The 27525-nt window shown below is 38.2% G+C and overlaps 1 protein-coding gene and 1 long non-coding RNA gene across 2 annotated transcripts; both read left to right on the top strand.

The window, feature by feature from the left end:
- Window positions 1-289: 289 nt before the first annotated feature.
- On the top strand, window positions 290-2239 carry LOC311090778. Its single transcript, XR_014607947.1, has 3 exons — window positions 290-876; window positions 1361-1417; window positions 1903-2239. It is a non-coding gene; the product is annotated as an uncharacterized lncRNA (long non-coding RNA).
- A 6881-nt stretch (window positions 2240-9120) lies between these two features.
- LOC311091264 (uncharacterized protein) lies at window positions 9121-24973 on the top strand (the record flags this gene model as incomplete). The annotated part of the gene is made up of 6 exons (XM_084127082.1): window positions 9121-9815; window positions 18184-18188; window positions 20530-20638; window positions 20724-20811; window positions 20901-21142; window positions 24784-24973. The coding sequence occupies 6 exons, from the start codon at window positions 9121-9123 to the stop codon at window positions 24971-24973; spliced, it is 1329 nt and encodes a 442-aa protein (XP_083983208.1).
- Between the last annotated feature and the right edge of the window lie 2552 nt (window positions 24974-27525).

The raw sequence follows: 27525 nt of genomic DNA, 5'->3' as shown, positions 1-27525 counted from the left end.
TTTCAGGAGGGGCTTGACAACTGCAGTTTTCAGGGAGTTTGGAAAACTCCCAGAGAGAAGTGAGGCATTTACCACTTCTAGAAGATCTGCTTCTAAACTGTTTAACACACTTTTGAAAAATGATGTGGGAAGTGTGTCAAGAGCGCAGGTTGATATTTTAAGGTGCTGTACAGTTTCTTCCAAAATGTTGCCATCAATTTCTTTGAAGTCAGACAAAGTAACTACTTTCTCAGGTGGTTTGATCTGTCTGACCCCAGCGCAACTCAAGGATGTGCTGATCACTTTTCTGATATTATTGATTTTCTCAGAGAAGAAAGAAGCAAACTCACTGCACTTGTTGTCTGAGAGCATTTCACTGGGAATCTGGCTTGGGGGGTTTGTCAGTCTCTCTACAGTAGCAAAAAGAGTGCGTGTGTTGTTTAAATTGCTGTTTATAATATTTGAGAAGAAAGTCTGTCTAGCTTTGCCTAGTTCCATATTGAAAGCATGAAGGCTGTCTTTGTAGATGTTATAATGGACTACAAGTTTTGTCTTCCGCCACATGCGCTCTGCTTTTCTGCATTGTCTTTTCATATTTTGTACTGCTGTTGAGTTTCTCTAAGGTGCTTTTTGTCTGCCACTCTTCTTCCTGACTTTAACAGGAGCAATATCATCAATTATTGTATCTTATATATGATATGAGGAATAATAATATGAAGAAGAACCAGGAGGAGAAAAGTTTTATTCTGTCACGAAACGGCTGCTATTCCTCTGCTGTCGTCGCTTCAGTGATCCTCGCGCTGCTCACGCGCAACAAAGCTCAGCTCATCAATCATCGGGAAAGTAACGGCTCTTCTCATCAAAGCTTCCACCGTTTGTTCGGCTCTCCATTACAAGGTTTGTAAACTCAACAAATAAATATAAATACAGAGTCTACTCACTATATATTCAAACAGACATATATATAAACTAAATTTATTATACATTACTACGTTTTTACAGTGTTTACCACTCGTTTATTGCACAGTATCTGGTATGAAGGTTTTACTATGATGCTAACTACGTTGATCTAATGAACACATGGAAATTATTGACTTATTGTCTTAGATTGATTTAGTCATTCAATTCAACATATTCTGTACAACTGTGTCTTCAAATTGCTGATACAGCCTAACTAATTTAGCTGATTCCTGCTGTCATCATTGGCGTTTGTTATGAATAACAAAAGCAGGTTAATATAGTTTGGTCTGTTTTTGTTTAACGTTAGCCTAACTTTACTTACTACATGTGCCCTCATTCTCTCAAATACCATTTTAAAGCCATTTACTGGTCAATAAATATTATGTTGTGAATAATCAGCTTTGTTCTTTTGTTTCCCCAGAACAACCAGTACATTTCTAAAATAATCTGAACATTTCAGTGGCAACATTGAATTACAGTAAGTTATCATGCACCACATACTTTATTACTATGAACTTTCTCTGTGTGAAATTGTATTGTTTGACTGTGTACTAGTGTTTTTTTAATCAGTTATTCTCTGAAAATCTTCCCTCATGCTCTCAAATCTCATTCATGTTACTCAGAAAAATAATATCACAGGTTTGGCGCCAATAATGCTATGCATTTTTTCTTATATCTTTATCATTTGCATTTGAATATAAGACATTTTAACTCCGAATTATAAGTTAAGTTTAGTCTTTTTCAACAAAAAAAGGAAAAAGCTATTATATGGCTTCAAAAGACTTACAACACAACCTATAACACATGAGTTGTGAACTCATTGATTATTTTTAGGATCTTTTCTGGGACATTTTTGGAGCATTTTTACATAAAGTGTTGCATTGAATTGAACTAGACAAGTGTACATAAGAATGGTTTCATGAATGATTTACACCATTTTTTTTCTGCTTGTGTTTCATGCAGTGAAAGCGAACGGTGACTGGGGTTGCATTATGCCTGAGATCTGCTTTTGGGTTCCACAGACAGAAAGTCAAACAGGTTTAGAACGTCACAAGGCTGAGGAAATTATTTAAAATTTAATGACTATGTTAATGACTATTAACAAGAGGATTACGAAACTTACCTTTGGTACAACAAAGATCTGATATTTGATAAATAGATATCTCACTTGTTTTACTTTATTAAATCAGGGTTCACTTCAATATTCACATTTATCCTCCTTGAACTCATTCTTACAACTTAGGCTAATGTTCTCATATGTTTATTTCAGACCAGATGGAGGTGAAAGAGCAAAGACGAGAACTGAAATGAAAGGTGATGATGCTGTAGTTTGTTCCAGCCTGTTGACACCAATAAAAAAGTGCTTAATGTGCCAATTTACAGAAGATCTCAGACATCACCATAATGAATGAGCTGAAAACAGGGAACTTTTGGAGACAAAGAGGTTTTCAGCAGCAGTTTAACATGATGGCTCTGTACTTTTAAATGCAGATTGGATAAAAACACAGTGATCACAGTTCACACCTGCAGTGAAGCCCCTCCCACAACAATTCACCAATAAATACTGGGAATATTCTCATCATCCTACAAGAGAAGGACAAACTCCAGGAGTAGCAGCTGAAATCTGTGTGACTGTTAAAGATGGAGTTTATTAAAGAGGAGACTGAAGACATGAGAGATCCAGAACCATCCAGAATAAAACATGAAGATACTGAGGAACAAATAGGTTGGTGTCCATTCTTGATTCTTCATTGTTGACACATCCAAATGATCATAAACGTGTATATAGCAGTTGTCAAACATATTTTAATATATTAAACAGTGAATGACAGAACAGTGAAAGATCTGATCTCTGTTGCTTTCTGCTATTAAATAAGGGTTCACTTGAACTGATTCTAACTGTATTTCTGTGTATTTTAGACCAGGTGAGAGTGAAAGAGCAAAGACAAGAACTGGATGAAGTGGAGGAGGAACATCATAACTTTACAATTCAAAGAACAAAAGACAAAAAGACGCACTCCTGCACTCAGTGTGGAAAGAGTTTCTCACAGAAAGAAACCCTTTACATACATATGAGAATTCATACTGGAGAGAAACCGTATACATGCACTCAGTGTGGAAAGAGTTTCACATGTTTAACTAATCTCAAGTATCATCTGCTCGTTCACTCTGGAGAAAAAACATTTAACTGTGATCAGTGTGGTAAAGATTTTATTTCATCTTCTAATCTAAAAACCCACCTGAAAGTTCATTCAGACGAGAGGCCTTATGTGTGTTCTCTCTGTGGAAAGAGTTTTTCACGGCTGGACAGTTTTAAACAGCACCAGAAAACACACTCTGGAGTGAAAGATCATGTGTGTTGTGACTGTGGAAGGAGCTTTACTACAGCTGAGAATCTGAAACGGCACCAAAGAATTCATACTGGAGAAAAACCTTACAAGTGCTCATATTGTGACAAGAGTTTCACTCAGTCTGGAAACCTGAAATTACATGAGCGAGTTCATACTGGAGAGAAGCCGTACGACTGTACTCAGTGTGAGAAGAGTTTCACCCAATCAAGTAATCTAGTGAAGCATATTAGAAAGCATTGTTCTGTGTCACAGTGAGCAAATGTTTTGTTAGATTCACATAGAGTAAATGTGTAGTTAGTTAACTAATAAACTAGTGTTTCTGTGAAATGCCACAAGATTTGTGTTTTATATGTTAGAGAACAAGAAAGAAAATTATTGAAAATTATTTTGATTGAATGCTCAAAATTAAAAGAGACTGGAAACAAATGTAGAAAAACAACAACAATCAGTTATTTGTTAATATATGAAACAATTCCCTGAATTACATAAAGCCTGTTATTACATAAACAGATGTATATACAATAACGAACATCTGTACAATAACAACAAATAAAATGATCATTTCACTGACAATGTGTGATTTTGTGAGTAAAAGGTTTCTACAGATCCAATAATTAATATAAACTGTGAGATTCAGATAAAGCAAACGTATAGTGAAATAAACTTTAGTTCGGTGACGTTAGTTTTGTGGAAGTTGTTTTTGAGTTGTAACTTTCTGACTTGTCATTTAGCTGTCAGTGATTTATTTGTATTAATATTATTGATGATGATACACATACACACAAATGCATAAGTGAGTGAATATTATTATCATTATTAATGATAATAATACATCTGCTGTCCCTTTTAGTCCAGTCATTTTAAGTCAAAATGGGGGTCAACCTTGAACAAATTGCAACAGAAGCAAACTCAACTGATTTTGTATCCTCAATATGTCCTGAGTAAGGGAAAAAAAGCCCAGAAGAATCCCATTAGGGGAAAGTTTTGAAAAAGACCCAAATATAGCCTATGCATACGCCTATTCATTCTTTTTCTTACGTGAATTGGGTAAATAAAAATAACCTTTAGATATCACCATGAAAATTACGGAGTTGATTACTTACATCAAGACAAACAAAAAATGTATTACAAGTTTTCTTTTTTTAATTGTTTGTTACCATGGAAAAAACGGTGCATAATCTAATTACGTATGTGCTAATTTGCATAAATACCACAACAGATCTAAACATTGGGTATAGCCAGGTGAAAATGTCTTGTTGAATATTGTTGATATATAACAGTAAAAGACTTAATGTTAAGGTGAAGGGTTGGGGTCAAAATCCCTTGCCTCTTCACTATATCAATATCCTGTTGAGTGTTATATTAATCATATAACATGTACTAAACAAATTATAATCATAATGTGATACATATGTAGTTTTAATCCTATCTTGCTGTCAGCAGTTCTGATTATCTTTTGCTATACTTTTAAGACATAACTATGTGTGATTATCTTTTGCTATACTTTTAAGACATAACTATGTGTGACTAATTTTTATGGCCCTGAATGAGGATCTTGAGAACAGGTTCTTTGTATTGGGGGAAACAGTTAATTAGTAATGGAAGACAGAATGCCTGAAGACTTATTAGTTGGTTCTGTGTTTTCCTCTGTTGAACAAATTAATATTGCAGGGGTCAACCTCTATGTGACTTACATGATCTGGTTCATAGTTAGTTCGCAGAATTGTATTTCTTTCATATGTCTTTCTCTAGAGAATAAAGTGAATATTATCTGTACTCCTTCTGAGGAGGGAAGGTGTTATCAGTATGTTTTGGGTAGTCCGTCCTGATAATAATGAGCTCAGGCTCTCTACAACCTTGGTAGAACTGTTATTTTTCTTTGTGCTTTTGTCTATGCGTTGCATGTTCTGTGCAGGTCTCGTGGTATGTAGCAGCAGATCTCAGGACCCTTCTGAAGACCCCCGAGGTCATCATGGGATCAACAGGGACTCGGATGACAAGTTATCTTGAATAATGTCAATGTACCCTGCTGTCTATAAGTGTATAATTGTTTAGACTTTATGTTTTCTTAGCCAATCAGAAGTGAATGTTTATGCAATGCATGTCCTTGGAAAAGGTATAATTGGTGTAAGATTTCTGTGTAAGGTGGAGTTAGCTTGCGACCTCCTCGTGAGACTTTGACTCTACCAATTTAACTGCAAACTATTCTTCAGTAAATTTTTACTTATTTGATTGAACTTCATGACTCCTGGTCTTCTTTCATCATATCTGGTCCTGGGTCTGAAAACTGTACCCCCTTACAAAGGTCTGAATGGAACCCATTTCTACCCATGAGCATTAATACATAGAGGCAGGAAGAAGTACTTTAAACCAGCCTTTATTCATTATTATTGCAGAGATGGGGTTTGGGGCTGGGTCCGTGGGACTGTTTCTGGGGGACGAGTCTGAGGGAAGAACAGGAGACAAGGGTAAGGAGAATGCAGAAGACAAAAGGTAGATAAAATAAAAAGTGAACCCCCAGAAACATGATATGTGCATAGCTGCTAATTGTATTTGTTGTTTGTTGATTTTCAAATATAAAACTTGTTGAAATGTTTTCAGTATGTGTATCAGTTTTTTTGTTTTGTTTTTTACATTTCCATCTCATTTTTAACAAAACAGTGATAATATTGATACTTGAACTTTGGTCACTAATAATAATAATAATAATAATAATTTGTTACATTTATATAGCGCTTTTTCTGAGACCTCAAAGCGCTTTATGTAACCCAGAGTGATTACAAATGAAAATTAAAAAAGGAAAAAAATTAGTAGTAAGCCTGAGTGGTTATTAAAAGTAACCAAAAGTAAATTAAATTAAAAGTAAGAAAGTAAATTAATAACTGAGTTCAGAATTGTAAAGTTAAAACTTTTTCCATTAATGATCTAAAAGTGTTTTCTTTTTGTTCTTATTTTTCCCATGTTGTGAATATGAAAAATGTATGCTGTATTTTGAATGTTATGTTGCCTTTAAAGGGATAGTTCACCCAAAAATGAAAATTCTGTCATCATTTACTCACCCTCAAGTTGTTCCAAACCTGTATGAGTTTCTTTGTTCTGCTGAACACAAAGGAAGATATTTGGAATAATGTTTGTAACCAAACAGATCTCGGTCCCCATTGACTACCATAGCATATTTTTTTTCCTACTATGGAAGTCAATGGGGACTGAGATCTGTTTGATTACAAACATCTTTCAAATATCTTCCTTTGTGAAGATACAGAACAAAGAAACTCATACAGGTTTGGAACAACTTGAGGGTGAGTAAATTATGACAGAATTTTCATTTTTGGGTGAACTATCCCTTTAAGAGAATGTGATGGGTAGTTCACTGACGACCTATCAGGAGAGAGTAACGCGAATGAGGGGATGACGTCAGAGCACGCGGAGAGAAATGAGATGTAAGCGCAGAGAGATCGGCAGAGATAATAAAATAAAAACATAAAATTTTTAAATCTTTTCTCTTCTCAATCGACAGTAGTCTATTTCCCCCTTTCACCACAACGGTAGGCCTGAACTGTTGCATCTAACGTTCACTGGGGTATGGACGATAATTTTTTCCCTCTTTTGAATTCAGAGACTGCTGTTTGAAAATACACTGCTGAATCTACAGATATTTGAACTGATTATATATTGACAGTTGAATTGGTCTATCGTTTGTTCATTGTTCATTGCCTGTTTTTTGTTTTTGTTTTTTTGAAAGAGAAGGGTTTATTGTGTGAAATAATTTAAATATAATTGTTATTTTTATTTTATTTTTATTTCTGAGTTGAACTGGGAAGAAAAAGGGAAACTAACCCAGTGTGGATTTCGATTAAGAAACCTAAAATCTAAAATTAGTTCAAATAAGGAACTATAAAACTAAAAGATAAATATGTAAAAAGAAAATATTGAAATAAATTAGATTTCAAAAAGAGATTAAAAGGAAATAAATAGGCTAACTCCTATAAGAAAAAGAAAGATATTAAAAGAGGATAAATAACTAATAATTCTAACAAGGAAAAAGAGAAAACGCGGAAACCATTTTATTTAATTGTTTTATTTGTCCTGCATTTATTGACAATCTGTGGTTTCATTGTTGTTCCATTGGCCATTTTTCTTTTCTGCCATTTCTGTCTTTTGGGAAAGAGAGACAATTCGTTAATTAATTTCATTCATTATTTTTTTCCCTTTAATATAAATTTTGCAACATTATTCTATCCTTTGTTGTCTGTCTGTTCATTTAATCTCTCACTGCTGCTCCCTACGAATCTAGAGTACTGGTCCACGTATCCTCTTGTATGACTTACCTTGGTGCCCATTAGGCCGTGGTGTCCTGGTGACCTGAAGGAGGCGCTACATTTACATAGAATGGGGGAATCTCCTCAATCACCACCAATGTGTAGCATCCACTTGGATGATGCGACGGCAGCCATATTGTGCCAGAATGCCCACCACACACCAGCTTACTGGTGGAGAGGAGACAGAGAGATGAAGCCAATCAGTATATGAGGATGTGGGAAGACAGAGGCCAAGGGGCAAATTTGGCCAGGATGCCGGGGTTACACCCCTACTCTTTTTCGAAGGACATCCTGGGATTTTTAATGACCACAGAGAGTCAGGATCTCGGTTTAACGTCTCATCTGAAGGACGGTGCTCTTTGACAGCATAGTGTCCCCATCACTATACTGGGGCATTAGGACCCACACAGACCACAGGGTGAGCACCCCCTGCTGGCCTCACTAACACCTCTTCCAGCAGCAACCTGGTTTTCCCAGGAGGGAGACAGGTTTTTATTTAACCATCAAATAATGAATGAAATGAATTAACGAATTGTCTCTCTTTCCCAAAAGACAGAAATGGCAGAAAAGAAAAATGGCCAATGGAACAACAATGAAACCACAGATTGTCAATAAATGCAGGACAAATAAAACAATTAAATAAAATGGTTTTATTTAACCAGGCTCAGCCCTGCTTAGCTTCAGTGGGCAACCAGTCTTGGGCTACAGGGTGATATGGCTGCTGTCACTATAATTGTAATGTGAAATTTTCATACCGACCCATCCCTATTCACATTTATCCTCCAGAACTCATTCTAACAACTTAATGTTTTAATATGTTTCAGACCAGATGGGGGTGAAAGAGCAAAGACAAGAACTGAAGTTAAAGGGTGATGATGCTGTAGTGTTTCAGTCTGTTGACACCAATAAAATGACCTTAATGTGCCAATTTACAGAAGATCTCAGACATCACCATAATGAATGAGCTGAAAACAGGGAACTTTTGGAGACAAAGAGGTTTTTCAGCAGCAGTTTAACATGATGGCTCTGTACTTTTTAAATGCAGATTGGATAAAAACACAGTGATCACAGTTCACACCTGCAGTGAAGCCCCTCCCACAACAATTCACCAATAAATACTGGGAATATTCCCATCATCCTACAAGAGAAGGACAAACTCCAGGAGTAGCAGCTGAAATCTGTGTGACTGTTAAAGATGGAGTTTATTAAAGAGGAGATTGAAGACATGAGTGATCCAGAACCATCCAGAATAAAACATGAAGATACTGAGGAACAAATAGGTTGGTGTCCATTCTTGATTCTTCATTGTTGACTGCTTTGGTAGATGTGAATTAATAAGCAGTATATGGATGATAAACGCGTAATACATCCAAATAATCATAACCTTGTATATAGCAGTTGTCAAACATTTTATTATATTAACAAGTGAATGACAGAACAAAAAGTGAAAGATCTGATCTCTGTTGCTTTCTGCTATTAAATAAGGGTTCACTTGAACTGATTCTAACTTGATGTGTATTTTAGACCAGGTGAGAGTGAAAGAGCAAAGACAAGAACTGAATGAAGTGGAGGAGGAACATCGTAACTTTACAATTCAGAGAACAAAAGCCGAAAAGACGCACACCTGCACTCAGTGTGGAAAGAGTTTCACACAGAAAGGAACCCTTAAGACACACATGAGAATTCACACTGGAGAGAAACCGTATACATGCACTCAGTGTGGAAAGAGTTTTTCTCATGCAACAGGTCTCAGTGTTCATCTGCGTATTCACTCTGGAGAAAAAACATTTAACTGTGATCAGTGTGGTAAAGATTTTATTTCATCATCAGATCTAAAAAAACACCTGAAAGTTCATTCAGATGAGAGGCCTTATGTGTGTTCTCTCTGTGGAAAGAGTTTTTCAAGGCTGGACAGTTTTAAACGGCACCAGAAAACACATGATGAAGTGAGAGATTATATGTGCTTTGACTGTGAGAAGAGCTTTACTACAGCTGAATGTCTGAAACAGCATCAAATAATTCACACTGGAGAAAAACCTTACAAGTGTTCATATTGTGACAAGAGTTTCACTCGGTCTGGAAACCTGAAAGAACATGAGCGAGTTCATACTGGAGAGAAGCCGTACGACTGTACTCAGTGTGGGAAGAGTTTCACCCAATCACATAGTCTAGGGACTCATATTAGAAAGCATTTTTCTGTGTCACAGTGAGCAAATGTTTGGAAACAAATGTAGAAAAACAACAACACTCAGTTATTTGTTAACCCCTGGGGTCGGCGATCACAACGGCGTGATCTGCTCGCTTTTTTTCTTATCAATGCAACAGAGACTCAAAATACTCTGTTGATTTTGATCTTACATACTTGTGTTATACATCATTCGATCCTGTTAAGTTATTATTATTTTTGTGTATACTCACAATAAAAACAAAGTGTTGTACTTTTCACCACATAAAGAAAAATAAACATGATGCGAGTTCTGCCTTAATTCTCTCTGTCAGTGAAGTCAATTCTGAAACGCGTCAGAAAATGAACTGTAACTCAGCGAATACTCAGTCAAACAGGCATACAGACACACAGGCATGAAGCTTGAATTCTCTTCTTTTAAATGAAGTAATTTATATAAAAAACAAATATTCTCAGTTTATGTAATCTGTATGAAAAGAGAAAGATGTCAGCCGTTCTCATCTCAGCTCATTGTATCTCATTAAGTGTTAATGTGACCAAACCAACACAGAGCGCGCGCTATTCAAACACAAATGATCTGAGGCAATCCATGCAAACCTGTGAACGCCCACTATCAGCTCGATAAAACACACCGCGAGTTTTATCAGACTCGTGCACTTTAAGTCGTCTTGCTTCGCTGTGAGGAATAATCCTTATGTAGCCCTATGGAAAAAAGAGTATTTCCATAAGCCAATATTTTATTTTGGTTATTTTCATTGCAATATATATTTCACTTTGATACAAGTGTTTATATTATGTTTATATGTGTTAATATATTAAGTTTGTTTGAAAATGCACTTACCCGTGAGAGTGTCCGATCAGGAGCGGGGTGAGAGGTCGTGAAGGAGGAAGGGGGAAGAATGAACAGAAATGAGATGGAGACACACGTGAAGATTGTGCTGTGACAGATACGAGTTAAAAGTTGGTAAAACACCAAGTTTAACCCTCTAGGCGGCACGGTCGAGTTTACTTGACAAGATGCGGCACTGAATAAAACGGCCGATTTTGTCAAATAGAGTGTCAAATTTCGTTCGACCTCCCCTCCACTAGATGGCAGACATGTCATACTTCATCCCCGACTCGTCATGAAAAACGTCATGCTTCTATACAAAATCATCGAGCTAGAGCGCATTGAATCAGTGCGAATCAGTCCAGAAACAAACACAGTATCCGGCCACTGATCACAGCGGCAACGCGCACTTTGATCAGTTGATTTAAAAAACAACACATTTCAGCGCTAGATCGCCTCTTATTTAAAAAACGAACGAAATGAATGCTCTGCTAGTTAACTGGAGATGTTTTGTTTATTTGTATTGGTACATTCGTGCTGCGAGATGTTTCAAAAGTGGTGGGGACAATATCGACCTTAGAAAATAGTGGTGGGGACATGTCCCACCCGTCCCACCCGCAAATTACGCCTATGACGGCAGCGAGAATTTGCATTAGATTATTATTATTATTATTATTATTGTTATTATCTAATGGCATCAATAAAGCTTTCCCGCAATGAAGTGTTGGGTCTTCTATTTGCGGACTCTGATGATGACGGTGATTCTGAAAGTGAAAGTAGCCCTACACCAAGCACAAATGGTGAAACCTTTGCCCAATGTCAGTGGTGGGAACAATGTTTCCTGGCGTCGGAGTGTTCATCGTGAAGTTAGCAGTCGTGTTAGTGTTGTGGGGAACGAGGTGGGAGATTTTTACAGATTTTTACCGCACTAGCCAGCTTTGTCTTCTGACCGTGTGCCTCTCCGCAATAGTGGTGACAGTATTGTAGTGGAGAAGGGTATGTTAGACAAGGTCGAAGTATTCATAGGACAGTTAGGGGGTAATGTGGAGGCAGGGTGGGGAGTCACAATGACAGTAGTCCGAGCTGTGCACACTCGGCGCGTGTGTGACAAGGGGCGGTGTGACATGGGGCAGAGGGGCTATTATGCATAGTCTATCGCAAGCTGATGGGAATGCCGGCTTTGTGTGTCATATGAATAATATATATGTGCCCCATACATGGAATGAGAGTGCCTACTGTATGTAGTAAATGGAAAATGAGTGATTCCTTCGGAGTGAACGCGTGTGAATCTGACTGCAGTAGATGTGAAAGATATGAATAAAAATGATGTTATTTCAGCCAGCGCACATACCTGTGTTTACATCCTGTTTTCGGTCGAAGTCCATAGTAATCGATTGTCGAGTTCACGCGCATAGGTTTAGTACCTATGATCACGCGCGTGAACTCGACAATCGATTACTGTAATTGTAATGACACATCAAAGATGTTAAAGGACAACTCCAGTGAAAAATGAACCTAGGGGTAATTAACACATGGTTACCGAGTCGATCGTTCTCTGCGATGCGTTTTCATGAAAATCGAATGTATAGAGTTTAATCTTTAAAAACATATTAGCTCATAACACTAGTATATGGGGCATAGAGTAAGTAAAAATAAATCGCTAGTTAATACCACTAACAAGGCTCAAAATAGCCTCACACTAACACGGTAACATAATGAGGGTCCTTACATACAAACCGAAGCATTGAGAACTGTGTAAGTGTACAGACAGTTTAATAAGAAGAAAACAGTCTTGACTAATCGAGCCACAAACGCCGTGCTACGTTAGATTTCACAAACGTAATTCCTATTGACCAGAGCTCACTTAGCACGGCGTTCGTGGCTCGATTAGTCGAGACTGTTTTCCAAGATGGATCCTGCATGTAAACGCGTAATGTACTGTCTTTATAAAGTATCTTCTTATTAAACTGTCTGTACACTTACAAAGTTCTCTATGCTTCGGTTTGTATGTAAGGACCCTCATTATGTTACCGTGTTAGTGTGAGGCTATTTTGAGCCTTGTTAGTGGTATTAACTAGCGATTTATTTTTACTTACTCTATGCCCCATATACTAGTGTTATGAGCTAATATGTTTTTAAAGATTAAACTCTATACATTCGATTTTCATGAAAACGCATCGCAGAGAACGATCGACTCGGTAACCATGTGTTAATTACCCCTAGGTTCATTTTTCACTAGAGTTGTCCTTTAAGAGGCTAAAAGCCGGTTTAAAACTTGCCCTATTGTAGTCAACAGGGTGCAAATTTTAAAAAGAGGATAACGGTGTAGGCAACACCGATTCTTGTCGTTGTTCTCTGTATTGACAGCACTCCAAATGTACAAAAAAATGAGCTCAATGTTAAAATTGACCGGAGTTCTCCTTTAAGTAAATAGTTCATAACTATTTCCTGTGAAGATTGTCTTTATATTTTGGGTTTTATATATTTATACGAGTGATTTATTAAAGGGATAGTTCACCCAAAAATGAATTTGTTTGAAATTGTTCCAAACCTGTATGAGTTTCTTTGTTCTGTTGAACACAAAGGAAGATATTTGGAAGAATGTTTGTAACCAAACAGATCTCGGTCCCCATTGACTACCATAGTATATATTTTTTCCTACTATGGAAGTCAATGGGGACCGAGATCTGTTTGATTAAAACATTCTTCCAAATATCTTCCTTTGTGTTCAGCAGAACAAAGAAACAACAGTTCTCTTCTCAGCGTCGCAGATTTGGTGCATTTCCTCTGTGAAATTCAGGTTTGTGTATATTTTATTTTATCTAAAATCATTACTGTGCTTTAAAACATTTTATTTAATGCAAAACAACATACAGAGGCGTAATTCAACACCTAAACGAGAGTCGCGCCTGTCTTTTCGCATGATTGAAACGCCTTGCATAAACACACAAATTTATTCCTAATGATAATGAATATAATTAATTTGGATGATAAAATGTCCTCAGAACTGTCACTGTTTATTGGCAGGTTATGGAGTCAGTCGCTCGCAGTATCTTTCGGCTGTGAGTGAAATGCAGGACGGCGGTCTAAAGTTCGAAGTTCACCCGCAGAGCGCGAGTCCATCTCCGGCACGAGTACCAGCGATGATCCGGTGGATAGGGGAGAGTGGGGTGATTTGTGCCAGGGGGGAAGTAGTTCCACCCCTTGTTTCTAGAAAACCATGTAAGAAATTGGTCATGTGACCACATAATTTTGAAAAGCAATCACTTTTACTCGTCCTCCAAAGAAGAGAGACACATGGCATGAGAGTTAAGCACATTTTAGTGCAAAAAACTGTTTTTTCCCTTTCAAAGTAAAATTTCTATGATTAAGGTTTTTTGATTGTAGTGTCTGAACAATTGACCCTTCGCAGGGAGCTTGATTGACAGGCGATCTAACCAATCATAATCCGCCATCCGCCATTTTGTCCGACAAAGCAGTCAGGAGAGATAGCAGATTAACATGGGAGAATTTGAACTTGAAAAACGGAATGTACTGACGCCTTTCCGCGGTTAAAACAACATTCCTTCTTATGTTCATTCATGTTTATTTGATGCTATATATTAACTAGAAGGAAGAGATGATCGGTTCACGAGCAGCTTTAACTGATGCTCTACAGCGATCTGTCAGACACATTTAAGAGCCACAAAACGGTATGTATCGTTTAAATTTCTTTTAAAAAATGACCACATTTGAAAGGTGAGACTTTGTTTATTATGTCTAATATCAAAAGTAACCAAAAAAAAACCTGGTCCGTCCTGTCTGTCAGCGTGTTGTCAGTCTCCTCTCTGCTCCGCGATGTATTTTTCACTGCGTGAGAACATGGTGTGGCGTGAGAGCAGCGTAGCTTGTCGGGCATAGCGACAGTAACTAAGGGGGGCGGGTCTCTGCGAAGGGTCAATTATAGACAAGTTTGAAAACATTTCACACATGTTTTAGTGCTTTAGTAGGCTACACAATGAGTCTATACAGTTAGCATGATGTTAGCTCTTATCTGCTGGATCATGCGAGTTTTTCAAACTTGTGGGTCTGGGGTGATTTGTGCCAAAGGGCCTGGGTTAAGTTGTGCCAGATCCAGACCACCTAGACCTACATACTCACAGGGGATAATCTTGAGAAGTGAGGAGATGGGCATGCCTCATCATTGTTTGACTTAGGCCTGCCTGGTATTTGTTTAATTTAGCTAACACTGATTTCAGTTTTGAGTTTGCACTATGTTATTAAAGAGAAGTTTTATTCCGTTTTTAAGTGGCCTATGTCACAATAGGATGTTTAGAAATTAGCCTTGTCACTTTATTCTTATATGTTACATAATTGACAGACAGCGCTATGTCAACAGGCATCTATTGCCAAAGCCTTTTTGCCTGAAATGATTCACATATATCATATATTGTGTTGCTATGGTGCTCTAAATGGTTGCTAGGGCGTAGCTTGATAGCTTCACAATGATCCTGAGAGACTGATTGGTCGTCTGAGTAAAATGAGCCCGTCCCCTTGTCTCTATGACACTGTGATCCAGAGTTATGTTCAATACAAAATCCCTATGCAATTGACCATAGTAGGAAAATCGTATGCTATGGTATTCCAGGGTGACAATATCTAAATAAACCTTAAATGAGTAATTTTGTATTGAATTTGTCTTGCTTTCATATAGCATTACGGTTCATAACATTAAAATGTTATCTTTTACTTCAGAAATCACTGGCACAATTTACCCCCAATGTATTCCCCCAAAGGCACAACTTCCCCCGCACCAGGGGCAAGTTGTGCCATGAGACCACTTTTTTCCCAAGAGCTATATTTCTGAAACAATTTATTTCAGATCCAAAGTTATTGTTCTCAGGAATGCACCACATCCTGAAATATATGTACATCCTTAAGTTGAAGGCATTACTGCCATGGCCTCACTTTAAAGTCACTTTGAGTAAAAACTGGCACAACTCACCCCACTTTTTATGGGATAACAGACTGGTTGATTACACTTGAATTAGGCTACCTGAATGTTTAAATGTTTCATTTTTACTTCTAAAATGTTTGTTAAATGAGTTTAAATGTAGGCAATATTGTATGTGTTAAAAACAGTGTAAAATGTGCTGTATTGCTGTAATCATCGACAATAAAGGCCAATGTTGTCACAATCACGCCAGACTCCACCCTCACTCAATCACAGCGCACTCCCTCTCCTGAGTACTGATCACACACACCTGCACGTCATCAATCCAGCAATTACCTCCAGCACTTAAGCACCACTCTCACTCTCAATCTTGTTTGGAATCGTTTGCATCAAGACGTTAATGCTGTGCTTACCTCTTGGACTCCAATGCTGTTTACCTGTTTCCTTGTTATCGCTCCAAGTCTTCCTCGTTGTTCCACGTCTCCTGTGTGTGCTCCAGATTCTTCTCCAGTCCTGTGTCTCCATCCGATCTCCATCTACAAGAAAACGAACTGAGTCATTCAAGTCTACATCATCTGTATATCTACTTACCCACTTACCTTCACCTGCGCTGCCGATCACTCATCTGGTTGTTCAGAATAAACTCACATTACCTTTATCTGTGTGTCTGCCCCTTCTGTCTTGTAAGAAATGTCATGTAACGTATAGCTTACTGGTTGTTGTATGGAATAGGCTACTATTTTACAAAGGTTTAGAGGAAATAAAAAAAGTTAACATTACTCATAAATAAAAAGTTAATATTACTAATAAATATTGTTTTTTAAATGTTTAAAGGGATGCTCCACCGTTTTTTCATATTAAACTATGTTATTCCCTTAACTAAGACGAGTTGATACATACCTCTCTCATCTCAGTGCGTGCACTTAATCGCTCTGGCGCGCGGTGACACTTCGATGGCACTTAGCTTAGCCCAGTTCATTCATTAGGATCCAAACAGAGATGAATTTAGAAGTGACCAAACACATCAACGTTTTCCCTATTTAAAAAGTTACACGAGGAGTTATACGACCAAGTAAGGTGACACAAAATAAAACGTGGCGCTTTTCTAAGCGGGTTAAAAAGGATAACTATAATGTATGGCGGAATAGCAAGAGGCCAAGAGAGAAGGAAATGAATAGTGGAATAAAGTCGTTATTTTTGTGTTTTTTTGCGCACAAAAAGTATTCTCGTCGCTTGATAAACTTAAGATTGAGCCACTGTAGTCACTTGGACTATATTAACGATGTCTTTAATAACTTTTCTGGGCCAGCAAGTTTCATTCCCTTAGAAGCCTATGGAGGAGTAATCAGCTCTCAGATTTAATCAAAAATATCTTAATATGTGTTTCGAAGATGAACAAAGGTCTTACGGGGTTGGAACAACATGAGGGTGAGTAATTACTGACAGAATTTTCATTTTTGGGTGAACTAACCCTTTAACATTTCCATTTCATTTTTAACAAAACAGTGATAATATGTATAACTGCGATAGCTGTAACGTAGTGCGGTTGAGGCAGAGATGAGGCAGGATCCAAATGCAGCACCCGCTTTATTTAACAGACCACAAACTATACAAATTAGACTGGATACAGGACTCGGGAACAGGAACAACCAACATCAACGTTAACATGCTACAGCAAACTGTAAGACATACAAGAACTCCCAAAGACAAGGCTGAAACACAGGGTTTAAATAATCAGGGACAAACGAGCTAGACAAGATAACAAGGGGGCGTGGTAAATCAGAAACACCTGGGATAAATAATAGACAAGACACAAAACCCACATCGTGACAATAACTTTGGTCACTATAATTTTCATACCGTCCCCTATTCACATTTATCCTCCTTGAACTCATTCTAACAACTTAATGTTTTAATATGTTTCAGACCAGATGGAGGTGAAAGAGCAAAGACAAGAACTGAAGTTAAAGGTGATGATGCTGTAGTTTGTTTCAGCCTGTTGACACCAATAAAATGAGCTTAATGTGCCAATTTACAGAAGATCTCAGACATCACCATAATGAATGAGCTGAAAACAGGGAACTTTTGGAGACTAAGAGGTTTTTCAGCAGCAGTTTAACATGATGACTCTGTACTTTTAAAATGCAGATTGGATAAAAACACAGTAATCACAGTTCACACCTGCAGTGAAGCCCCTCCCACAACAATTCACCAATAAATACTGGGAATATTCCCATCATCCTACAAGAGAAGGACAAACTCCAGGAGTAGCAGCTGAAATCTGTGTGACTGTTAAAGATGGAGTTTATTAAAGAGGAGATTGAAGACATGAGTGATCCAGAACCATCCAGAATAAAACATGAAGATACTGAGGAACAAATAGGTTGGTGTCCATTCTTGATTCTTCATTGTTGACTGCTTTGGTAGATGTGAATTAATAAGCAGTATATGGATGATAAAGGATAGAGAAATACAGCCAAATGATCATAACCTTGTATATAGCAGTTGTCAAGCATTTAAATTTTTTAACAAGTGAATGACACAACAAAAGTGAAAGATCTGATCTCTGTAGCTATTAAATCAGGGTTCACTTGAACTGATTCTAACTGTATTTCTGTGTATTTTAGACCAGGTGAGAGTGAAAGAGCAAAGACAAGAACTGAATGAAGTGGAGGAGGAACATCATAACTTTACAATTCAAGGAACAAAAGCCAAAAAGACACTCATCTGCACTCAGTGTGGAAAGAGTTTCTCACATAAAGGAAACCTTAACAGACACATGAGAATTCACACTGGAGAGAAACCGTATACATGCACTCAGTGTGGAAAGAGTTTTACTCATGCATCAGGTCTCAAGTATCATCTGCGTACTCACTCTGGAGAAAAACCATTTAACTGTGATCAATGTGGTAAAGATTTTATTTCATCATCAAAACTAAAAGATCACCTGAAAGTTCATTCAGATGAGAGGCCTTATGTGTGTTCTCTCTGTGGAAAGAGTTTTTCACGGCTGTACAGTTTTAAACTGCACCAGAAAACACATGATGAAGTGAGAGATCATATGTGCTTTGACTGTGGGAAGAGCTTTACTACAGCTGGTGATCTGAAACGGCACCAAAGAATTCATACTGGAGAAAAACCTTACAAGTGCTCATATTGTGACAAGAGTTTCACTCGGTCTGGACACCTGGAATCACACGAGCGAGTTCATACTGGAGAGAAGCCGTACAACTGTACTCAGTGTGAGAAGAGTTTCACCCGATCAAGTAATCTAGTGAATCATATTAGAAAGCATTGTTCTGTGTCACAGTGAGCAAATGTTTGGAAACAAATGTAGAAAAACAAACATCAATCAGTTATTTATTAATATATGAAACGATTCCTTGAAGGTGATTTTTTTTTTTTCACCTTTGTTTTAGTTACATAAAGCTTGTTATTACATAAACAGATGTATATACAATAACAACAAATAAAATTACCATTTCACTGACAATGTGTGATTTTTGTGAGTAAAAGGTTTCTACAGATCCAATAATTAAAATAAACTAAGATTCAGATAAAGCAAATGTTTAAATGAAATAACCTTTAGATCTGTGACGTTAGTTTTGTGGAAGTTGTTTTTGAGTTGTAACTTTCTGACTTGTCATTTAGCTGTCAGTGTAAGGCGGTTCTTTGTCTCTAACAAAAAAGTCCTGTGTGTAACCACCCCAACTTGTAATAAGAGTGATTTACAGGTTCTCTACTGGACCAATGATTTTCTGTGGCTCAATAACCAAGGAAAACACTCAAGGACACAATTCCTTAGATATAAATATAACAATTTTATTTTTGGACAAGCATAATATTAAAACCCAGGGGGGGACAGCGGGTTCATGAAATGACAGATACAATTCTAATCATGTATTTGTAATTAATGATAACATTTAATAAGATAAAGAGAAATAAAGCATCAATCAATCAGGACAATAATATTCAGCACGGTTGTTAAATACATGCATTAAATCAATTCATGTGATCACCTATAACATGCATAATTTCATTGCACTGCAAACCTCAAAGTCATATAAATCGCTTAAATACCACACCAATGAATACACACCAAATATCAGGACATACCATCAATACCACTCACGCTAAATACATAGCCGTCGTCAATAGCTATACAGTATAAGAGTCATATGGGAGGTAACCTGCTCTCCTACCCCCTTACTCACACACGCACTCACTTTACACACAAATAGCGCCGGGGGACCAGTAGTTACACATAAATTAGGGCCTCCCCGGCGAACATACCAAGACACACATCAACTGAAGTTAAAAGTGATGATGCTGTAGTTTGTTTCAGCCTTTTGACACCAATAAAATGAGCTTAATGTGCCAATTTACAGAAGATCTCAGACATCACCATAATGAATGAGCTGAAAACAGGGAACTTTTGGAGACAAAGAGGTTTTTCAGCAGCAGTTTAACATGATGACTCTGTACTTTTTAAATGCGGATTGGATAAAAACACAGTGATCACAGTTCACACCTGCAGTGAAGCCCCTCCCACAACAATTCACCAATAAATACTGGGAATATTCCCATCATCCTACAAGAGGACGACAAACTCCAGGAGTAGCAGCTGAAATCTGTGTGACTGTTAAAGATGGAGTTTATTAAAGAGGAGATTGAAGACATGAGAGATCCAGAACCATCCAGAATAAAACATGAAGATACTGAGGAACAAATAGGTTGGTGTCCATTCTTGATTCTTCATTGTTAACTGTTTTGGTGGATGTGAATTAATAAGCAGTATATGGATGATAAATGATGGAGAAATACATCTAAATGATCATGACCTTGTATATAGCCGTTGTCAAACATATTTTAATATATTAACTAGTGAATGATAAGATCTGCTCTCTGTTGCTTTCTGCTATTAAATCAGGGTTCACTTGAACTGATTCTAACTGTATTTCTGTGTATTTTAGACCAGGTGAGAGTGAAAGAGCAAAGACAAGAACTGAATGAAGTGAAGGAGGAACATCATAACTTTACAATTCAAAGAACAAAAGCCAAAAAGACGCACACCTGCACTCAGTGTGGAAAGTGTTTCACACGGAAAGGAACCCTTAACAAACACATGAGAATTCACACTGGAGAGAAACCGTATACATGCACTCAGTGTGGAAAGAGTTTCAGAGATGCAACAGGTCTCAGTCATCATCTGCGTATTCACTCTGGAGAAAGACCATTTAACTGTGGTCAGTGTGGTAAAGATTTTATTTCATTATCAAATCTAAAACTACACCTGAAAGTTCATTCAGATGAGAGGCCTTATGTGTGTTCTCTCTGTGGAAAGAGTTTTTCAAGGCTGGACAGTTTTAAACTGCACCAGAAAACACACAATGAAGTGAAAGATCATGTGTGTTTTGACTGTGGGAAAAGCTTTACCACAGCAGGCAATTTGAAACGGCACCAAAGAATTCACACTGGAGAAAAACCTTACAAGTGCTCATATTGTGACAAGAGTTTCATTCAGTCTGGAAACCTGAAAGAACACGAGCGAGTTCATACTAGTGAAAACTCACACGACTGTACTCGGTGTGAGAAGAGCTTCAAACATAAAAGAAGCCTTCTGACTCACATGAAGATATGTTGTAATACGTCGTCACAATGAGCGACATTTCATGTCAAATACATTCAAGTAAATGGTGTGCGATGAACAAAATACAGAGTTCCTTCCAAAAGAGTGGGTCGCAGAGTTTGCATTCAAAGAAACAACAACAAACATAACTCTGTGATTTTCTGATGCAAGGCTTTTATTTTGAAAGACTATTGAGACTTCTGTGAGACTAATTTTAAGAAAAAGCAACTGAGAAAAACATGTTTTCCTGATTCAGTATCTGCGGTCAGAGATGTTGTAAAACTGTCATTATTATAATGTTATTTTCATATCTTGCCATGAAATAAAAAGTCTCTCACCTTAGGAACACACACTTTCCTGTCTTGTCACTGTTGTCAGCCGTTATACTGCAAATACAGCGTGTGCTGTATATCATCACTTCATTATAAGTAATAATAAATAAATGACTAGCATGGAGTGTCGTAGTTATGTTTTCAATTAGTAAGTCGTTAAAATTACCAAAAAAGTACCAATAAATTATTTAACTTGTACATCATGTGTTAACTGGGAAGGATTTGCATGCAGGAATGATGTTCATTCTATTCATCCATATGTTTCATTAATAGTTCATTTTAGTATTGTGTATTTACTGTTGTTTCTGTTTCCCCGAAATGCCACTTCACATTATTTCACTTTGTGTTATTTTGTACACTTTATTTTTGGTGACTCTACCAACATTTTTTGTATTAACAAATGATATGATCAATAAGTCGACAACATATGATTTTTACATCAACTCATCAAAATAAATTACTTTGTTATACAAGAATCAACATTTTTTTTACGTCAGTTTATCAGTCAGGGGTGTGTTTCCCGTACAACGACGTAACTCGCTGCTTTACTACCATAGTACGATACATCATTGAAGAAATCAAGCTAGTCACGGCTGTTTCCTGAAACTGTGTTGCAAATTGGTCGTTCAACCATGTTGATTAATGATGTCACGCAGGTGTTGGAGTAATAAATACTTTCATTAATCTGTTTGAGATCGAATTAATGCTAGAAGTTTTACTATAAATTTCGGACATGGCATCTGAGATTCAATCATATCATAGGTTCGTGCTTACATACTAGAGCACGTTCGCACATGTGCACTCTTCAAAACCGCCACTTTGACAAACTAAAAGATGTAAATGACATATGTATGTATTCTAATATATAGATTGTACTGAATGTCAGCTTGCTTATTTGGCTAAAGATAAAGATTTATTGAGTCCACAGTCATGCAAACTAGAAACTCTGCTAACCACAGGTTGAGATCTGTCGTACCATACACACAACTTTGCGATGCTGTTTGTTGGTTTTGTTGGAACGATGGTTTCGGGAAACACGACTCGTTGAACTGCTGATAACAACGGAACTTGCGACCATAGTTGGCTAACGATGCTGTTGGGAAACGCAGCCCAGAACAGCCTGTGTGACTGAGAGTCAGGTAGGTCTCTGCATTAAAAAGTGAAAATATGCAGTATTACAACGCATTCTCATCCTAGGGCGTCATTATACTGACGCTTTTGACATTTCGTCTACACTCAACGCACATGGCACCTTTTAGCTTCAATATGAGACGCACAGAGCTTTGTTCGGTTATGGGTAGGTTTAGGTCTGTGGTAGGATTAGGGTTAGACCGCTAGGAGGCGCCTTCTGGCCCATATCTATCTGCGTCTCATATTGACGCTAAAGGGTGCCATGTACGTTGGATGTAGACGAAATGTCAAAAGCGTCAGTATATGACGCCTTGGGATGAGAACGGCCTGGGTATTAATGTCACAAACGAGATTCCTTCTGCTCGCCACCAGAGGGATCCCTCTCCCAAATATTGAACCTCTTTGAACTACATTTCCCTCTCGTGTACATGGCACTGATTACCCTTGCACCTGACTTTCATCAGTGGAATATTTAAGCTGCTCTCAGGCTCTACCTCATTACGGTTCAATTGGATCAGAGACTTTTATTGAGAAAGGGTTTTCTTGGGTTTTCTCCAGCCAATTTTTTGGCGGTCCAATCAGCGAACAGAAGGAGCGGCTGAGAACAATGATGTTGAGTTTGTGCACTAGTTTGAGCTGTAGGGTTACGTCACGACCCAACGTTAGTGATTGGCTATGGCAGATCCAGAGTGGCTCTGGGCAGATCCAATAGTTTTAGGCTACGTCTACATTAATCCGGGATAGATTTGAAAACGGCGTTTTCGTTTATAAACGTTCTGCGTCCAGGCGTTTTCGGACGTTTCAGTGTGGATGAGAAACATTTGAAAATACGCCTGAATACGCCAAATGCACCTTTACTGCGCATGCTTAAAACCCCACAAAAGATCACTGATATGATTCAGATGGAAAAATAATGAAGTTATCGCGCAATTCTTCTGACAGGATAATTTTATCTAGTAAAATATCTCACCATTCACTGATGCGGTCCAGGTCGCACACAGTCACCATGTGTTTGGTCTAAAACGCGACTGCTCTCATGTATTGCCGCAGGACAGCAAATGAGTCATTTCTGTCATCTTTGCAGGACTGTGATATGAAGAGTGTGCAATGTAGAATATTTTTAGCAGCAGTGTGAAAGTGAATAGCACATAACAGGCACAATACTGGTATGAATATGAATAACTGTTGGTACAATATGCGTCACATGACTAAATTTATATCATCGTTTTTAAATACCACTGGTTTCACAGTTCACACTACAACGTGAAAACAACGTTTTCAAATGTATCCACTTTGGAGTGCGTTTTCAAAAAAGCTTTGTTTTCACTAATAAAAATGCCGTCTCAGTGTGGACGGAAGGCCAAAATGGAGAGAAAAATATACGTTTTCAAACAAAAACGTATTAGTGTGGACATGGCCTTAAACTTCATCGGAGTACCCACCTTCAAGGAAGTTAACGCTTGTCAATGGAGAGAGTCTGGTGGTAGAACCAGGCTCGAGGTTAGGATAGCAGTGAAATCCTCAAACATATATTCAATAGAAAACGATACTCCATACAGGGGAGTGTATGTAGCCCAATATTATTTAATATTATGATTGATGATGTTTTTTTTCTGGAGTTGAACAGAGAATGAGTAAAGCATTATATGCAGATGATGGGGCATTGTGGGTGAGGGGTCGTAACATTGGTGTACTGGAGTCAAGAATGCAGAAAGCAATAGATCAGGTCAGAAAGTGCACATATGAATGGGGCTTTTGTTTATCTGTGGAAAAAACTCACTATGTTTCACTAAAAAACAGGTAAATCCTTGACTAGATATGAAACTGTATGGACAGTCACTCAAGCAAGAAAGTGCGATAAGATATTTAGGTTAGACACTAAACTTAGTTTTAAAGTCCATGATAAAAAAAAAATAGTAGATAAATGTAAGAGAGGTATAAATATACTAAAGTGTTTATCATTGGGGTGCATCAGGTCCATCAATGAAAATAATGTATATTGCCTTAGTTCGCTCAATTTTTGACTATGGATGCATAATATATAATTTTGCAGCCAAAACCACACTGACAGGTTAGGATAGGGTGCAGGCTAGCTCTGTGTTTGTGTTGTGGAGCTTTCTGAACATCACATGTAGCCTCACTGCAAGTAGAAGTAGGAGAGATGCCATTAAAGATCAGGGGGCTCAAATTGGCATGTCATACTGGACAAATCTGCAGGGACATGAAATAACACACCCTACAAAAAAGGTACTTGAAGAGTATTGGGAGTATGGCCGAACTAACATCAGTAGCTTTGGATGGAATGGGGGAAAAGAGGCAAAATAGATGGGAATAGACAATATTGCATGCTGCAAAACAATAAGTAAGACTGCCATCCCACCATCTGTTTTCCTATAGTAAATATTAAACAAAAGACATTGTAAAATCTAGAGGCATATATCAAAATATCCAACCGTATATAGAAATGTGGTATGATACCTCAATACAGATATACACAGATGGATCCAAAGATCCAATAACTGGTAAGATGGATGCAGATGTATTCATCCCAAAATACAACATTAACATCCAAAAAAGAACTTCAGATCACTTCTCAGTCTTATCAGTTGAAATAATGGCCATTATTTTAGCACTGCAATGGGTTAGAGGAAGTTAAACCGCATAGGATAGTCATCTGATCAGATTCCATGTCCTCCCTATCAAGTATTCAGAGTGGAAAATCTATATGTATACAGATCTTTTAGATTAAGTGAATCTAGGGTGACCAAACGTCCTGTTTTCCCAGGACATGTCCTGTTTTCACGTCCTGTCCTGGCCGTCCTGTCTGTTTTTTATAAAGTGATGAAAATGTCCTGGTTTTCATTATTTTTCATTGGGCCATTAAATTGGCCGGCACTAGGGCAATCTACACCTGCAGTGCTGCATGTGACGTAATCCCTGAGAGGCTGCCGTATGGGCGGCTCTCATTACACTCACAACGAGCGAGCAGACAGCCGTCTGAGGCGAGCACTTATGCCTGCAACATGCCGAAGCGCAAATGCACGTTTACCAATGAGTTACAGAAGAAATTCCCCACTTACTCTCCCGGTCGGGACAAGTGGGAGGCTGCGTGCACCGTGTGCAAACCTGGTACATATGTTTCGGTGTCCAATGGGGGTGCAACAGATCTCAAAGCTCACATGGACACCGAAAAACATAAAAAAGCTGTGCGAGGTGAGAGTAGTTCAAGTTCAACAAAGTTGACGGAGTTCTTTGTGAGATCCAGGAAATCTGAGGATGCTGTGAATGCAGCAGAGGGTGCATTGTCATTTCATACAGTGAAACACCACAACAGCTACAGGTCCATGGATTGCACTAGTACATTGCTAAAAAAGTTATTCCTAGATTCTGACACGGCCAAAAAGTTTAATAGTGCCCGCACTAAGACCGAAGCCATTGTGAATGGTGTTTTAGCGCCCCACACTGTTGAAGTCACACGTGAAGCACTGAAAGAAATCCAGTATTGTGGTATTTGTACAGATGGGAGTAACCACGGAGCAGTGAAAATATTCCCGATCATAATCCAGTACTTTGATTGGAACAAGGGCGGTGTGCAAACAAAATTAATTGAGGTGAAAGACACACCTAATGAGAAAGCAGAAACCATTGCAAATTATCTCACTGAAACGCTGGCAAAAAACAATTTGTCTGAAAAATGCATTGCATTTACTGGAGACAATTGCAACACAAATTTTGGTGGAATCCGACGTGATGAAGGGGGAAACAATGTGTTTGCAAATTTGAAGAGGTTGCTGCAGAACAAGACTCTGATTGGTGTGGGTTGCCCAGCACACATATTGAATAATTGTGTTCATCATGGGGCAGACAATAGAGGTTGACCTTGAGAATATCATGTTTAAAATCTACAGTACTTCCACATTTACACTGTACGGACTGAGAACCTGAAGGAGTACTGTGATTTTGTTGACATTGAGTACAGGAGGATGCTTTCTCACAGCAAGACAAGGTGGCTGTCATTGTTCCCAGGCATCGAGAGGATGCTACAGATGTTTCCAGCTTTAAAGGCATTATTTCTGTCACAGCAAAAGCCACCCATAGTGATCAAGAAGTTTTTTGAAAACGACTTCAGTGAGATCTACCTGTGGCACATGCACACAGGGTTTCGAGTCACTGTTTACCTGTGGCTGTCGTCTGTGTGGTGCGTCATTGCCCGGGCACTGCCCCTCCTGGTTCCTCATCCGTTCTCGCTTGGAGGTATGTGTTTGGCTGACTAGTTAAACAGAGATGCGTGATGTCATGTAAACAATTGTTCCGTTTTAGTTTTGAGGATAAATCGCGGCTGTGCGCTGTTGGCAGCTGCTGCTCTCCTATGGCATTCCTCTTGCGCGGTTCCGCGTCTGGTGATGCGTTGAGCTTGAGGATAATTCGCAACTGTGGGCTGTTGGCAGTTGTTACTCTCCTTTGGCGTTCCTCATGGTGTTGTCTTGTGTGCGCGTGATGTGGACGGGCGACTGTTATGAAATGAAGGTACGTAAAACCTTCACTATTGTGTGGCGCTCCCTTTTTAGATTGCAAGTATATGTTTTATGTTTATATTTTAGGAGGAATAGACTGTCAGTGACACCTGCGGGGCAACGCTGCTTGACGCTGCTGCTTTATACATTCGGATTCCTGCTGTTTGTACGTCCGGACTCTTCCCGGCAATAACATTTCTCATCAACACGTGCTCTCGATTTATGCGTCTTGTGCGACGCCTGCTCTCCAGCGCTCGTCCTTGTGATCGCTGGGTTGTTTCTCCAACTAGTCTTTCAATTTGTGTGATTTGTTGTTAAATATATATTTTTCTGTGTATTTATGAATGTTTTGGTTTGCTTATG

Source organism: Abramis brama (assembly GCF_963993115.1).
Source record: "Abramis brama genome assembly, chromosome: 10".
Classification (NCBI taxonomy): Eukaryota; Metazoa; Chordata; class Actinopteri; order Cypriniformes; family Leuciscidae; genus Abramis; species Abramis brama.
This window is presented reverse-complemented; position numbering and strand designations above follow the sequence as displayed.